Source organism: Dermacentor albipictus, chromosome 9 (assembly GCF_038994185.2).
Source record: "Dermacentor albipictus isolate Rhodes 1998 colony chromosome 9, USDA_Dalb.pri_finalv2, whole genome shotgun sequence".
In the NCBI taxonomy this organism is placed as follows: Eukaryota; Metazoa; Arthropoda; class Arachnida; order Ixodida; family Ixodidae; genus Dermacentor; species Dermacentor albipictus.
In genome coordinates, this window is record NC_091829.1 from 19,941,608 (window position 1) to 19,957,925 (window position 16,318).

General features: G+C 47.2%; 1 protein-coding gene across 1 annotated transcript in view; it reads right to left on the reverse strand.

Annotated features, from left to right (window-relative positions):
* Window positions 1-16,318, reverse strand: part of LOC135917348 (uncharacterized) — a 68,130-nt gene that overhangs the window by 18,039 nt on the left and 33,773 nt on the right. Inside the window, exons 12-15 of the mRNA XM_065450941.1 lie at window positions 11,189-11,327; window positions 7,990-9,655; window positions 6,050-6,249; window positions 2,876-3,076 (exon numbers count right to left, since the gene is read on the reverse strand). Of these exons, the coding sequence (XP_065307013.1) occupies window positions 2,876-3,076; window positions 6,050-6,249; window positions 7,990-9,655; window positions 11,189-11,327 (2,206 nt within the window). The remainder of the gene's footprint in view (window positions 1-2,875; window positions 3,077-6,049; window positions 6,250-7,989; window positions 9,656-11,188; window positions 11,328-16,318) is intronic.

The window sequence follows — 16,318 nt, forward strand, 5'->3', positions numbered from 1 at the left end:
TGTACGTGCTCTAAGTAGACATTCTTAAATATCATATTTTGCTTTTGGAGATCCTAAAGAAGCAGGAATCGAGCTCTCGCCTTTCTCGCACCCATCGTGCTATTCGCGTACTCGACTTGTATACCGTAAGATAATTTACACCCTTAGCGAATAAGGGTACAACCTTACACCCAAACGTATAAAGGTGTGAGTTGTAGATCGATTTACTCCCTTATGCACATTTGAGGGTGCAGATTACTTTAAAGTGTACGTGCTCTAAGTAGACATTCTTAAATATCATATTTTGCTTTTGGAGATCCTAAAGAAGCAGGAATCGAGCTCTCGCCTTTCTCGCACCCATCGTGCTATTCGCGTACTCGACTTGTACACCGTAAGATAATTTACACCCTTAGCGAATAAGGGTACAACCTTACACCCAAACGTATAAAGGTGTGAGTTGTAGATCGATTTACTCGCTTATGCACATTTGAGGGTGCAGATTACTTTAAAGTGTACGTGCTCTAAGTAGACATTCTTAAATATCATATTTTGCTTTTGGAGATCCTAAAGAAGCAGGAATCGAGCTCTCGCCTTTCTCGCACCCATCGTGCTATTCGCGTACTCGACTTGTATACCGTAAGATAATTTACACCCTTAGCGAATAAGGGTACAACCTTACACCCAAACGTATAAAGGTGTGAGTTGTAGATCGATTTACTCGCTTATGCACATTTGAGGGTGCAGATTACTTTAAAGTGTACGTGCTCTAAGTAGACATTCTTAAATATCATATTTTGCTTTTGGAGATCCTAAAGAAGCAGGAATCGAGCTCTCGCCTTTCTCGCACCCATCGTGCTATTCGCGTACTCGACTTGTATACCGTAAGATAATTTACACCCTTAGCGAATAAGGGTACAACCTTACACCCAAACGTATAAAGGTGTGAGTTGTAGATCGATTTACTCCCTTATGCACATTTGAGGGTGCAGATTACTTTAAAGTGTACGTGCTCTAAGTAGACATTCTTAAATATCATATTTTGCTTTTGGAGATCCTAAAGAAGCAGGAATCGAGCTCTCGCCTTTCTCGCACCCATCGTGCTATTCGCGTACTCGACTTGTATACCGTAAGATAATTTACACCCTTAGCGAATAAGGGTACAACCTTACACCCAAACGTATAAAGGTGTGAGTTGTAGATCGATTTACTCGCTTATGCACATTTGAGGGTGCAGATTACTTTAAAGTGTACGTGCTCTAAGTAGACATTCTTAAATATCATATTTTGCTTTTGGAGATCCTAAAGAAGCAGGAATCGAGCTCTCGCCTTTCTCGCACCCATCGTGCTATTCGCGTACTCGACTTGTATACCGTAAGATAATTTACACCCTTAGCGAATAAGGGTACAACCTTACACCCAAACGTATAAAGGTGTGAGTTGTAGATCGATTTACTCGCTTATGCACATTTGAGGGTGCAGATTACTTTAAAGTGTACGTGCTCTAAGTAGACATTCTTAAATATCATATTTTGCTTTTGGAGATCCTAAAGAAGCAGGAATCTAGCTCTCGCCTTTCTCGCACCCATCGTGCTATTCGCGTACTCGACTTGTATACCGTAAGATAATTTACACCCTTAGCGAATAAGGGTACAACCTTACACCCAAACGTATAAAGGTGTGAGTTGTAGATCGATTTACTCCCTTATGCACATTTAAGGGTGCAGATTACTTTAAAGTGTACGTGCTCTAAATAGACATTCTTAAATTTCATATTTTGTTTTTGGAGATCCTAAAGAATCAGGAATTGAGCTGTCGCCTTCCTCGCACCCATCGTGCTATTCGCGCACTCGACTTGTATACCGTAAGATAATTTACACCCTTAGTGAATAAGGGTGTACAACCTTACACCCAAAGGTATAAAGGTGTGAGTTGTAGATCGATTTACTCCCTTATGCACATATAAGGGTGCAGATTACTTTAAAGTGTACATGCTCTAAGCAGACATTCTTAAATATCATATTTTGTTTTTCGAAGACGTTCACTTTCGGGAACTCTTAGCTAACCATTCAGAGCCAGAAGATTTCTCTAATATTCTCTTATTACTGTATACTTCTGAATAGTACCACTTCCCTCTGCAATGCTATCGAGTCACTTGGGGTACAAATAAACCTGAATGATAATAGCCAGGGATTTATGGCGCACCAGCCGAAGCTTGACTGTACTGCGCCAAGGCGATCCCGAATTTCATTATGCCAGATGTTAAGTCTTACGTATGCACTCAAAAAGCTTTTGAAATGCGTACAGTGTTCTGCGAATCGAAAAACGAATAGAGACATTGTGGCTTTCCGTTCTGTTCATAATTTCTTAGGACATGACTCGCTTTCATAATTCTAATTCGTTACTGCCGGGCGGAAATTGTCAGCCTTGTATACGTCTGCTGACACGCATACAGTTGAAGATCTTTTGAAATGGGTACAGTTTTCTGCGAATCGAAAAGAACGAATAGAGAGATCGTGGCATTCCGTTCTGCTCAAAACTTCTGCAGGGCATGACTTAATTGCTTACAGAAATCCAATTCCTTACTACCGGGCGGAAACCTTCAGCCAGGTGTACAGTCGCGGACAGAATAAAATGGACCACGGTATCTCCGAAAACGTTAAATTCCCGAGCAGACTGTAGCAGTAACCAGTAAAACTGCCCACGACGACGTTGTTAGGATATTCTAGTCGAGGTCCAAAATGCAAATACAAGATTGCGTTGTGAGGTTGCGGAGATATTCAGCTTTTTCTTAGATTTCATGGTCCATAATATTCTGTCCGCGACTGTACGTGTCTGCTGACACGTTCTATAGCTAATGCCGCTTTACATCGGACCGTATACGTTCGACAACGCTTGCCTGTGAGCACGACGACGACGGGTTTCCTTCGCGCCGTCGATTCGCTCGCGGCGGGCGCCCAGATGGCGAGGCTGAGACAATCCTCGGAGCCGACCACGGTGTCGTTGAGCCACTGGCTGCACGGGGGTCCGTGCTCCAGGGCCTCGTAATGCAAGGCGGGAAAATGGTGCAGCGGCACGGGCATGCCGAACCGATGGCTGCCTGCACGAGGGGTGGAAAAAAAAAAAAAACTGGCTGTGGCTTAGCTAAGGTTAAGCCCAGGATGCGAAGCATACTAGCCTTTATTTTAACGCGACAGCGTTAAGGAGCTCGTGTCGCAGAAAAGCCGGTGTCGTCGGCGTCGGCTCAGGCGTGCGGCGCTTGCTCAGGCGCACATTTCGTTGTCGCGCCGAACGCTGCGTTGCTCGACGCTAACCGCGTCCGATGCGGGGCGCGTAGTCGCTGCGCCGTAGCAAAGCCACCTAGAAACAGTCTCTGTAGCACGCCGCAACCTTCGCTTCTCATTCCAACGAGCAGCTCCGTCTCCAGGAGGCATCTCGCCTCGTGAGTGTCTAGCAGAGGCAAGCGCAGCTGCTTATATACCGCCGCGACGGCGCGAGTTGGAGCCCCGTTTCTCCTCTGTCGTGACGTCACGGTGTCCGTGGTATTGAAGGCGACACCGCCGCGCCTGAGGAGCTGGGTTGAGCTCTAGTAATATGCTTCGCATAATAAGGAAAGAGAAGCCGGCATACCACGTGCCACACAGTCGAGCCTTACGACCACCTCGTTGTTGGAGAGACAAGTACCTGAAGGCGTGGCCTCCGAGATCGGAGCATACAAAAGTCACTCTCGCGTTATATACTGTGTCCTACGGCAGCTACACCAAATATACAATGGCGGTTCGGCCAGCAAGTGAATGATGAGTGAGCACACATGCTTAAGCTTCGTCACTCTGGCTTCAAACGGCTTGGTGACTTTGCAGCTGCACATAGTCAACAAGGTATTGCGCAATAAGCGAAGCAACTGTATAGCAGTTAATATGGACGTTCAAATAAACCTATTGATGTGCTGTGTTTAGAAAGGTTTGATATTTTGGGAATTAAGAAATAACGCCACAAGAACGTCGTAAGCTATAACCACGAAGAGAAGTCTATATACCCATTGTTTCAGTGGCAGCTCAACAATTGCAGAGCTAGATTCCCTTTTATTAACTTTAGTAGGAAACTTCAATGCTATTAGGAAGACTAGCTCTTTGCATTGACCGTTCCGTTGGGTTGCGTGGGTACGTCCTCTTTAAAAGTTTCCCACTAAAATTAGTAGAGGGAACGTTGGCACTTCTATCATCCAGCTGCCACGTGACTGACGAGTAGCACGTAGATTTGTTTAGCTTTCGTGCTCATGGCCTCAGATGTTTTAAAATTTTGAGCTTTTCCTTATAACGCTTACACCCGCCTTTGTTGGTCCAAAAGTTACGAGCAATCGCATGTTTGCGAATTCATTACGAGACGCCAAATTCCTACGAACATGCGTAACTGTCGTTGCGAATCGCTGCGTATATGAAGTCACGTTCGGTTGAAAATTATCAATTTACAAGATCGCAAGGTCGCTTGAAGCGAGAAAGGACGATAGCTAATTAGCAAGTTCGTGTTGCTTGTTTCACTGCAACAGCAAATTATGCGGACACTGTATACAGTCCCAACCGGGTATACGACGGCGCATGCGTGACGCGCGCGCCCAGTGTTGGAGGTCACGTGGTCTGCCGAGTTTCGAGGGGCGCACGGCATCAACTGAAGTCGCGAAGGGAGGAGCGGCAGCACGGAACGCTCGCTTTGGGGGACAAGCGCCAGCGCGCTCCCTGCTGCCGGCGCTCCTTAGTGCGCATGCGCTATGTGGCCGCTTGCGGCCAGTGAGTCGAACTCTGCTCACATGACTCTTCGGCGGCGTGGCATTAACTCTGCTAATTTTCTTTTTTATTTATTTAGAAAGACCTCACGGGCCATACGAAGAGGCATAGGGTGAGGGGGCCATATTATTAACTATGTTAATTTTCTTTTTTATTTATTTAGAAAGACCCCACGGGCCCCCGAAGAGGCGTAGGGCGAGGGGGGCACATGGCACAGTTTATCACAAGATACAATCGGTAAAAAGATATCGATGCAGAAGGGGATTGAAATAGTGCCACAAAACGATGAAATTTGCATATGTAAAAAAAAGAGATGTCATAAAGAAGTTGGTAAGCCGAACGCTTACTGCAGTTTATACTATCCCACACAACTACGAGTCTTACTTCGCGTGATATACTCTAATACCTCGGTGTCGCTGTCAGCGCTTAGCCCTTCGGGCGATTGACATTCATCGTGCCTTCGTCTTAAGTGGTGCTGCTCGCAATGGATATCATTGAAAAACAAAAAAAAAACAGCACTTACACCTTTTTTAGAGTACTTTGCCCCCACACAATAATTGTGAACTGTCTTGCTTGCTTTTCACTTTTTTTTTTGGAAACTCTGCGCCACTATACTTTATCTGTCAATAATACCGTATGTCACGCTGATAACGCGCGGGCCGTTCGTAAGCTGCGGCACCATATTCCAGAAAAGGACGATGTAAAATTCCGCCACGTTGTCGAATCTGGTATAAAGGCGGCATCTTTAGCCAACCAGAGAGGCCCACAGCAGCCCCCTGATTGGCTCAAAACGCCGCCATTAGCAAATTCGAACAACATGGCGGAATTTCACAACGTCCAGAATATAGTACCCCTGGAAGTATATGCCGGGCACGCGGCGTGAAAGGAAAGGAAAGGTAAGCAGGAGGCGATTATATAGTTCGGCAACAAGATAAGCCCCGAAGGGCGCAAACTTTCTTAAAGTGTGTAAGAGTGGTTTCGCAAATGGAAAAAGGAAGAGACAAGTGCAGCGCCGTAACTGACTCTCGGTGTTCCTCTTCCCTCTTTCTTTCCCTCTTCCCCTTCCCCCATGCCGAGTAGCTGGCTAGAGGAATATACCTCAGGCCGACCTCTCAGCATTTCGTATCATTAAACTTCACTCGCTCTCTCTCTTGGTGTTTTTTCTTCTTCTTCTCAAAGTGTAGCAAAGACGCGCTATTCTTCGTGGCTTTCTCAGTGTCGTTCCCGAGGGCTCAAGGTCGCACGAGTCGGAATGGCATATATGCACGTCCCCGCTCGCGAGTTACGCTCACCGGCGGTGCTCTTGGCGTACGGCACGCCCAGGAAGCGCCGCACGGCGACTCCGCGACTGCTGCGAACGAGCAGGCCCACCAGGGTGCCCTCCATGGTCACCACGTCGGTGTAGCGGGCCACCTTCAGCATGCGCACGCTGAGCAGAAACGCCAGCGCGGACAACAGTCCTGCCACCACGAGCCGGTCATTCATTATCACCCTGCAGGTTGCGCGCCAGCACGAGGCAGCGAAATTATTATTTTTTTTGGAGGGGGGGGGGGAGGACATTATGCAAAAAAAGAAGTGAGGCGTGCAGACAGGACACAAGAGTAGAGAAGTGGACAACACGAACGCCGACTATCGCCGTGTTGTCCACTTCTCTACTCTTGTGTCCTGTCTGCACGTCTCACTTCTTTTTTGCATAAAGAATCCTCACCAACTAGCTCAGATTTCTGTCGTTCTAAGGGAGGACAATAGAGAGTTTTAGATTAGGGGCATGCGAGCGTTGGGGCCCCAAGCGCTTGGGGCCCCAACCCTTGCGTGCCCCTAATCTAAAACTACAGTAGGAGTCTGCGCAACCGCAGTAGCATGGCCCCAAGCGCTAGGGGGGTCTCAGAGGTGACGCGTTGGGCCAATTTTTCTAAGGAAAAAGCCAAGGTAATGGCTTCAGAGATAGCTGGCTGGCCAAGGCTGCAGCTACGCGACATCATGGTCCCCTCTAAGTTTGTCTTTCCTCCAGGCTAGCGAAAAATCGCCAAGTGATGGTGATGATAACGACGTGTTCGGAAATTAGTTTCTTTTGCTTTAATTTTTCCTGCAGGTGTTCCTCATTATCCTTTAAATTTTAGCCTTAAGTTACTTATACTGTAGCCATGATTGAACGGCTGGAACTTGAAAAGGCAGAAGAATTCGCGATTTACTAAAACGATTGCAATTTTTTTTGCTGTGCCTAGAAAACAACTTTAGTGCAGACGGATGGCTCAGTAATAAGCGTTTCGGTATGCATGCCTTTAGATGTTTAGATGTAGCGACCAGATGCAGACGAATTTATTTCAGCTTAGGTCAAAATGAGTGCCATGTGATGAATTTAGCCAATGTCCATAGAAGAATTTTTCCTCGGCAACTTACTGCCCACTTGCGTCATTAAAGAGCCACTAAAAATTCGCCAAGACTAAAGAAAAAAAAACGCAGAGCTATCATTAGGGTTACAAAAACTGGCTAAATTTAGAAATTTCCTTGTTAAGAAATCGATCCTGGTATGACGGCTGTCGGGCTCAGGTAGTTCTGTTGCCAGATGAATGTAAAGCAATGAAGGGGGCTAGCTGGTGGACGTTCATGATTATATTGCGCTTGGTGTTACAGTGACGATTTTAAGTGAAGGACAGGTCGTGGACGTACGCTGCGCGACGTACGTCAACGTCCTGTCCTTCACTTAAAATCGTCAGTGTAACACTAAGTGCAATATAATCATGAACCAGATGAATGTGCTTGCAGGCGTGCACGATCTGTATGGCTTTCTGCTGACCTACGCCCAAGAGGTGCGATGTGTGTAGAGTTGTCAGCACGTATATAAGCCGGAACAACGAGTTAATCGATACACCGCGAAGCCGTCAGCCTCTCGGTGGTGGACATCTTTTCGTGTCCGTCCTTGAGCAGAAATCATCATCATCAGCAACGACTCGCACGTCCCTATGAGCAAGCGAAAATGCAATGGCTCATCCCCCTCGTAATGCAGAGGCTACAGGCACTCAGAAAAGCGAATCAAACGGTGCATGCATTCACTGGATATGTTGTTTGCATGCCCTAACTTGCGAATCGGGCGACGCTGCCTATGTGCAGATTTCGACGCCGTCCTCGCGGTCTGGTGAGCGCCTGCACACTGAAACTAAACGCAACTACACTGCGCAACTACAATGAAGCTACACTGCGCAACTGTACACTGAAAGAGAGAAGCAAATACCTCATGGCCTCTTGCTGAAACTCGCGCTCTCGGGCTAACGACGAGGCCTTCTTGCGGTCGCTAAGCGCGTCGCTGTCCACGCCCGTCGCGTCGTCCGACGTGGCTGCGTCGGGAGACTTCGCCGGCGTCGCCTCGCCCCAGTCTATGGGCGACGTCCCGACTGACCTCGTGCACGGCTTTCGGCGATGTCCGTGGTCCTCGGCCGCCGAGATCGCCTCAGAAGCGCAGGTGTCGACCTCCCCGTCGGTTGGCAACTTCACTGCGCTCTCGCCTTCAATCACGACGACTCTGTCAGCTGACCCGTCGGGAGACGTCGGCAACCGTCTCGCGTCCCGCTTCTGCCCGAGCTTCTCTGACGACTCTTCACTTCGCTTCGTCGTTTTTTTGATCGACGTTATAGGCGACGTCGAGATCGACCTTGTGGATCGATGTTTAGCACTATTGAAGTCTGAGTGGTGACGTGACATTCGCGGCGTTGAAACGGACTTCCGAGGCGACGTCGACGCGGTGTCTTGCTTCTCGTGTGGCTTCGGGGAGCCCGCTCCACTCGCCTTGCCGGACTTCAAGATCGACCTCAGAGGCGTCGCCGGAGTCGAACCTGCGGTTCGCTCCTCAGGGGTCTTCGAGGCTGACACGTCGTATGGAAGATTTGATCTTTCAGGCGATTTCCAAGGCGACGTCGCAGTTGAACTCCTGCGATGTTTCCCAGAAGGCTTCGAGGTTGACGCTTCACTTGCCTTGGGCAATCCTTGTGACCTTGCGACCCGCTCTTCGGCGGTCTCCGAGATTGTCTCGTCGCTTGAGTATATGGGAGACTTCTGCGCTGGCTCCCGAGGAGACGTCCCATGCCCCGACGTTATCTGTTCCCTCCCAGCAGGCTCCACAGTTAACTCGTGACTTGCCATGTCCGACTTCGTCTCCGAAATCTTTTCGGCTGACGTCGGACTTGACTGGTCGCTCGTCTTTGCCGTCGACTTTCCTTCCAACGTCTCGGGTGACGTTTCAGAAGACCTCGCGAATCGCGCTTCGGTCGTCGGTGACGAGCCATCGCAAGCAACAGTCGATTTTTCAAGAAGCTGTTGCGGTGAGGTCTCGGAAGAACCCGTGTCGTGCATCTCAGCAGGTTTCGGGTTCGTTTCCGTGCCCGTCGCAACCGACGCTTTTGCCCAGTTTTGTGCTGACGTAACGACTGACCTTGTCTGCTGCTTCCCGGCTGACTCATCACTTACAGCACCCGTTAGGTCGGTCGACAGCCATTGATTTGTGGGCACCGGCTGGGTAGCGTTCTCAGCTGACGCTGCACCCTCGTCGATGTCCACGTCACTAGCATCGGACGGCGTCTTCCGAGGCGCCGCTCTCGTGGCCAGCTTTTCGGGTGACGTAGTCTCGGAAGTACCGGCGTGGCGCCGGTCACTGGGCGACTTCAGGCGCGACTCCTCGTTGGAGATGGTCGTATCACTTTCGGGCGACGTCCAGCTAAAGCCAGCGAACTGTTCCGCGTCCGAGGACGATGCTTCAGGCGCGGCGTCGGTAGGCGATTTGAGCTCACGTCGTGAAGAGCTACGTCGTGAAGACATGCGACCTGACAGCCTCGAACCTTGCCTTGATCCGTGCCTTGACGTTTTGCGACGGTGACGCTTCGTGTAAGATGATTCGCTCGATGCGCCTGGGAGATTCGTGAAAAAAAAAGAAGGAAAGGGGGATGCTATTAAAGCTAAGTGCTACGGTATATACTCCTTATAAAATAAATTGAGCAAGATTATAAGACTGTCCATAGCAATCTAATTAGGCTGCCCAGCCTTCGCGCAGATTTGTCATTTAGCCTGTATAAAAACTATAAGTTTGTCGATCGACAGCAGCCGTTCGCAAGCCTATTTGCTTTATTCTGTTTGTGGGGTCTGTAGACTTGGAACTGGCGGATTTTAGACGTCTATAGAATTTTGTAGACTATCGACGCAAATTTCGGTGACGGGTAGTATAATACAGTTTACATGGGAGTTTATTTATTTATTTATTTATTTATTTATTTATTTATTTATTTATTTATTTATTTATTTATTGAACATTATAGGTCCAAGGGCATCGTGTAAGAGGGCCGCAAGTTCAAAATGAATAACAGTGAACAGGGGGCAAACATAAGGCATTGCATAATAGCAAGACATTACAAAGTTCATCAGAATTAACACGATTAACAAAATTAAACACAGACAATATGGAACAGAAATGCATGCAGATGCACACAAAAGAAATATAAGAAGTACATATAAAAGAGAAGGCTAGCATGGCAACAAAATATACATGGATTCTCCTAGCAGTGCACGCTGTATACGTGCTCATCAAATGGAAAGAAACAGGACTTAATGATGATGCAATCCAGTTATCAAGATCATTCTACAGTAATATGGCGCACGGGAGTGCGAGTGAATTGAAAGCTTTTAGCGTCCGGAAAATGCGTGAAAAAACTAACACGATTATGCAAACGACTAGACAGGCGCCATGGAGTGTTAAGTGGCAGAGGGCCCGAAGGCCTACCCGTATAGACGTACTTGTACGTTCAGACCACAGATATAAAGTTGCCATCCCATCCTCCCGAACGAACAAGTATGATGATTCTTTTTTACCCCGCACAAGTGTCGACTGGAACCACCTTCCTGCTTCCATCGTTCAGATCACAGATGTAACTTCATTCAAAACAGCAGTCTACCACGCTATCGCTTAACGTTGCCTGCATACCATTGTCTGCATATTACATTGCTTCGTATGTACCACTCCTTTCTGTAGTGCCTTAGGGCCTTGAAAGTATGTATAATAAATAAATAAATAAATAAATAAATAAATAAATAAATAAATAAATAAATAAATTGTGTAACAAGCACAGAAGCGAGAATAAGCGGCGGTTTTCCGAAGGCGGGAGAACTTTCTTTTCTTTTTTCTTTTCAGACACGCTGGCTTGCAGGTTTCATATTTGTCAGAGATAGACATGGCAGCTCTGTTTTACGTTCCCATGTTGCGCTACACCGACCCTCGTCGTACAACGACACACCAACGAGACACAATCACAACCCCGGTTAGACCACGATCCCGCGCCATCAGGGCCTTCTCGATAAACATGCACATGATCACGTACATGATCGTGTGATAAACATGTACATGATAAGCATGATCCATAAACATGTACCGCGCTCTCGCTTCGACGTACCGGTATCATCCTTCTCCGCTTCACTTAGCTGCCTCCTCTTGGAGTCTTCTTTCGGTGTCTCGTCAGCCATATAGTTCCTAGAACAACGAGTATAGATGACTCGACCTCGAGAATGCAGTTCCCAGTGCCGAGGTTGAACCTGGGCGGGAATTTCCAAGGCGCGAGGTGAGACGTAGCTCGTGGCCGCCAACACACAGACTAGCGCGAAGACCGTCAGATAGACAAACGCACAGACCAGCCCTGTAAGTGCTCGGCTGTACAGAGATGTCGATGTGAATGCCGGTGGAAGCCGTTCGACGGCCCCTGGACAATCGTTAGCTTCGTCTTCGTCTGTTCCCCGTCCCAGATGTGGATGCGGGGCCTCGAATTTGGTGGCACATACCCACTCTGGGGCCATGCCCGAGAACCGGGTAGCCGCAAATTAAATTAAAAAATGTGAGAAATAAGAAAACGTAGTTTTGGAAAAGGTAGGATATAGAATAAAAAAAAGGATGTTGATCGGCGAGAATTATTTTGTGAGGGATGGGAAATAAATTAAAAAAAACAATAATAAAACAAATCGAACTCAGTTTGGCGGAAAGAAGAAGAAACTTCCAATTCTGAATTTAGAGTTCAAATCACGGTGACCCCACAAAAAATCCTACGTGGCCGCCAGGCACGTACCCAGGGGGGGGGGGGGGGGCGGGGGGCCCGGGCCCCCCCCGAAATCAGATGGCATACCCCCCCCCCCCCCCTCCCCACTAACGCCACCACTCCTCACACATTCCTAAAGCGCTGCCAGATCAATGTTGAGACTTGGCAGCTATTCATCGGTCAGCATTATGCTGCCCTTTTCACTCCTTTTGGATGGCGGTAGTTATCAGCATCTCTTGGGATGTGAAGGCCAGTTTTCTCATAGATTCGGCGCCCGCGAGATTAACTCGAGATGCGTTCATTTGTCACCATCCATTCAACTGTCACGCGCATAGCTGTTGCTTTTGTTAGTTCAACCTTCTTTGTTTAGGCTCATCCTGGGACCAGGAAAGGGATGCGGCTGTTAGTCAGCTGGTCTGTACTCTCGTGGAACGAGGTGCGGGCGGAGAAAACGCCAATTGCGTTTAACTTTTCCTTTTGATTCATTATTTCCTTGAATGACAGCTCGTCGCGACGCTGGCAGATGCCCGGAATCATATACACGTGATATGGATTAGATAAGGTGTGAAATAAAATAATGTGAAACAGCCTCCATCACGAAAACCTGCAATAACCCTCAAACCCATAATAAAGATGACTGTCGCCCATTACCTCGTTTCCTAATTTATAGCACTTTTCGTGCAAAATTGGCAACTGGAAACAAAAATCGCAAGGAGTTGAGAAATCAAGCGATCTACTAAGGGAGAGAGCCAAGGCAACAACCAAACTGCAAGGAAAAGCGAATTTAACAACAAATCTAACAAATATAACCGTTGCTTCATAAAATATTTATGGATCAACATCTTTTTATTTAAATAGGAAGTAGAGAAAACGCCGTCGGAAGCGGAGAACAATTACGTGTTTTGAATGACGCTTCTACAGTTATCGGTCGAACCGCCTCACGTAGCCACTTCTCTATTGTGCTTATGTGGGTGTTTTTCTAACCTTTCGCGGTGGGCGCAGTACGTCTACAATCGCAGTATGCTGCGCTCTACGCGGTTGTATGGGACTGGCGGCCACACAGCGGTACGCAACTTCCCAAATAACAACACGAGTCGTTTTCGCACTTGGAGCAGTAAACGAGGAATCCAAAAGAACTGTGAATGTTCCGCAAATATATATTTCGCTGTAATTCTTCCAGAGCTAATATAAAAATGCTACTATAGTCGGAGACACCTTAAGTCTATATATATATACAGTGAAGCCTCGCCCACGCCCTCATTACAACCAGCCACTGTTCCTCCACGAGGCTGCAAATAATCCGTACTTCAAACTTTTCCTGTTACCCAAATAAGGCAGTAACCACAAAAAAAGTAAAATTATTAGCGCTTAATTTAGAATAAAAATGGGTTGGATCGCATACGGCAGACATTGTCAGCTCCTGACTGGAAGCTTGCCATTATCATTGAAAAGTAAGATGTGCAATCAGTGCATTTTGCCAATGCTGACATATGGGGCAGAGAGTCGGAGATTGACAAAGATGTTTGAGAGCAAGGACCACGCAAAGAGCGATGGAACGAAGATTGCTAGGCATAACATTAAGATACAGAAAGACAGTTGTTTGGATCAGAGAGCAAATGGGTATAGACGATATTCTAATTGACATCAAGAGAAAAAAATGGAGCTGGGCAAGTCATGTAATGCGCTGGTTAGATAACCGTTAGACCATTAGGGTTGCAGAATGGGTACCAAGAGAAGGAAAACGCAATTGAGGATGACAAAAGACTAGGTGGTGCTATGAAATTAGGAAATTCGCGGGCGCTAGTTGGAATCGGTTGGCGCAGGACAGGGGTAATCGGAGATCGCAGGGAGAGGCCTTCGTTCTGCAGTGGACTTAAAACAGGCTGATGATGATGATGATGATGACGACGACGACGACGACGACGACGATGATGATGATGATGCTGATGAAGGTGGTGGGCCCCCCCCGAAAAAAAAATCCTGGGTACGTGCCTGGTGGCCGCACAAACCTTCCAGTCACATGCAGCTGTGCCCAAGAGTCAAGGCACGCAAGGTTAGAAAATTTGGAACAGTTGAACCAGCCTAAGAAGGCAGAGCAGTGTTTCCAAGGCTCGTTTGTTTAGGTAGTAAAAGAATAATTGTAGACAAGAAGCGACAACTTTTTTTATTGTTCTCTTCTGCCCCTGTGGTTCAAAACCATTATTGCGGATTGGTCAGGTCTCGGGTGGATAAAGCTAGATTGATTACGAAATTAAATTCGCGCTGCCTCGCTCCAGCATTTGACAACGAGTTTCCGCGATCGACGAGCGAGATGTGCTCGTTTGCTTGTGCGCTCGTGACACCATGCTTGTTAATTTAGTTAGTATGCTGTATGCTTGCTAGTTTATACGGCCCATAAAACTACTCTCCTTGCTTCGTATAGTTATCCACTAATTTGATCTCGCAATCGATGCGTCGCCTTTCGGGCGAAACTGCGACTTTAACATGTCGCCGTTTTAAAGTTCAAAGAAAAAGACTGTCGGAAGAACTATTCATAAACGTTGACTCTCCCGGTGGTCCATTCCTTTGCTGCTACCGAACTACGTTTTAGCCACAGGAGCGTTTGTCATACCCTCTGCAAGTTCCTATGCGAGACAAAATGAATTCAATACGTTTTTTTCTTTTGTAATTTAAATTTTGCATTGCATATTACGTAGCTACAATACAGTTTAATTATATCACGTAAATTTTAATTCACACAAGTTCAAATTACCAGTTTATTTAAATCATACTCATCAAAATTATTTTTGAACTCTTGCACCACGAATATGCTTCTATCTGTATACCAATATGGGACGAAGGTTCCGCCCAGCGATATTCAGTCGACGTATATCCTGCGTCAGCCAACCGCATCCTATAGGCAGCATTCACGTGACGTCACGTCAAGTCCCATTGTCCCATTCACAACTCGTAAAGTTCTGCTAGAGATAAGCTGATCGAGATAACGCTCAGCTTTCCTCCGTGCTGGCTCCACAACAATCAAGCCATCTCGATGACATCGGCGCGCATACTCCTGTATGTTTGCAAATGTCTCAATGCAAATCACTCCGCATATATAATAATCTGCATCCCTGCAAATCCAGTCTACGCGTGCTGCTCCAGACCCATGCCATCAGAAGAACGGTTCTAAATGGAATCGATGTTTAATCTCTACGTGAAAAATGCAATCGCGCAAAATAAGGAATAAAGCTCCAGCAAACAGGACGCCGCAAGTTCGCGAAGTCCGTACACTTTCGATCGGAACTGTAAAGAAAAGAATAACGAAAGGAAAGCGTGGGGAGCGCTTCAGCAATGCTGGCTGGTCAGGGCGCGATCGCGGTGAGTTGTCCCTCAAAGGGACGAAGAAGACGAAAACGATGACGACGACGACAAAGACGACGACGACGAAGACGACAAAGCGCCAGAATCGCGCAGCGCCCGACAGCGCTGCCACTTTGGGTCTCGCTGCCCGCTCACTCCCTTCGGTCCCAGCTTCATGGTGGTGAGCCGGAGCGAGTCGTACGCTGGCCACTTGGAGGTCTTCAGAGTGGGTGGCTTCCTGCGACCAGGCCGCGCCGACACCCCATGAGCATAACGGAGGCTGCGTGCGTTTATACTAGACGCCAGCGTTGCGAAGAGGGTGAATTCTGTTCAATTACATTAAACACACATTTGAAGGGTACTACGCTGATGTTCTAGTTGACGGTAAGAGGAAGTAAATAAGTCGATAGTAACTGGTGCGAAAGACGCGCAACAATCGCGGAAGGAAGATGAGAAAGAAAAGGGCGTCTTCTAGTCTTCCGCAACGTATCAGGAGTATCCTGATGACTTAGTGGCTGTCGTTAACAATTCCATGGAGAGGGCTTGGATGCCGTTGCAATGGAAACTCGCTAAAACAATATTATTGCTCAAAAAGCAAGGCAGCGGATATATACCGGAGAACATTCGGCCTATACTTCATTAACGTAAAACCTTGTTAAGCTAACTGAAAATTATGAAAATCAATAAGTTCGTAAACACCACAGTACTGCCGAATCCTTTCCAAATTGGTTTTAGACCAGGCTTGTTCACCTGGTGCGCACGCGCAGACCTAGAGAGTCGAATTCATCTCGCCCGGCGCCACGGGCAGTGTCCTGCACTGGTCACGCTAAAGCTTATGATAGTGTCGAGCACTCAATATTGTTGGACAGAATGAATGCACTAGATCTTCCAGAGTACGTTATAAGATATAGACAGCCTATTTCTTGAGGGAGAGAGAAGTCTTCTGCGTTAAGAATAGTATTGCCTCTAGAAGGTTTAGACAGACCCGTGGTGTACCTGTTTTGTAAGCTGTCTTGTATTTACTTTTTGACGACTGAAAAAACTGCCTTCTGTATTACCTTAGCATTTCCTTTACTTAGTGTGTGCCCTATACTGCTACGCTGTCTGTTAAGTTTCTATTTTTTTATTTATTTTACGGTAGTGCTGTTACCGCTCCGA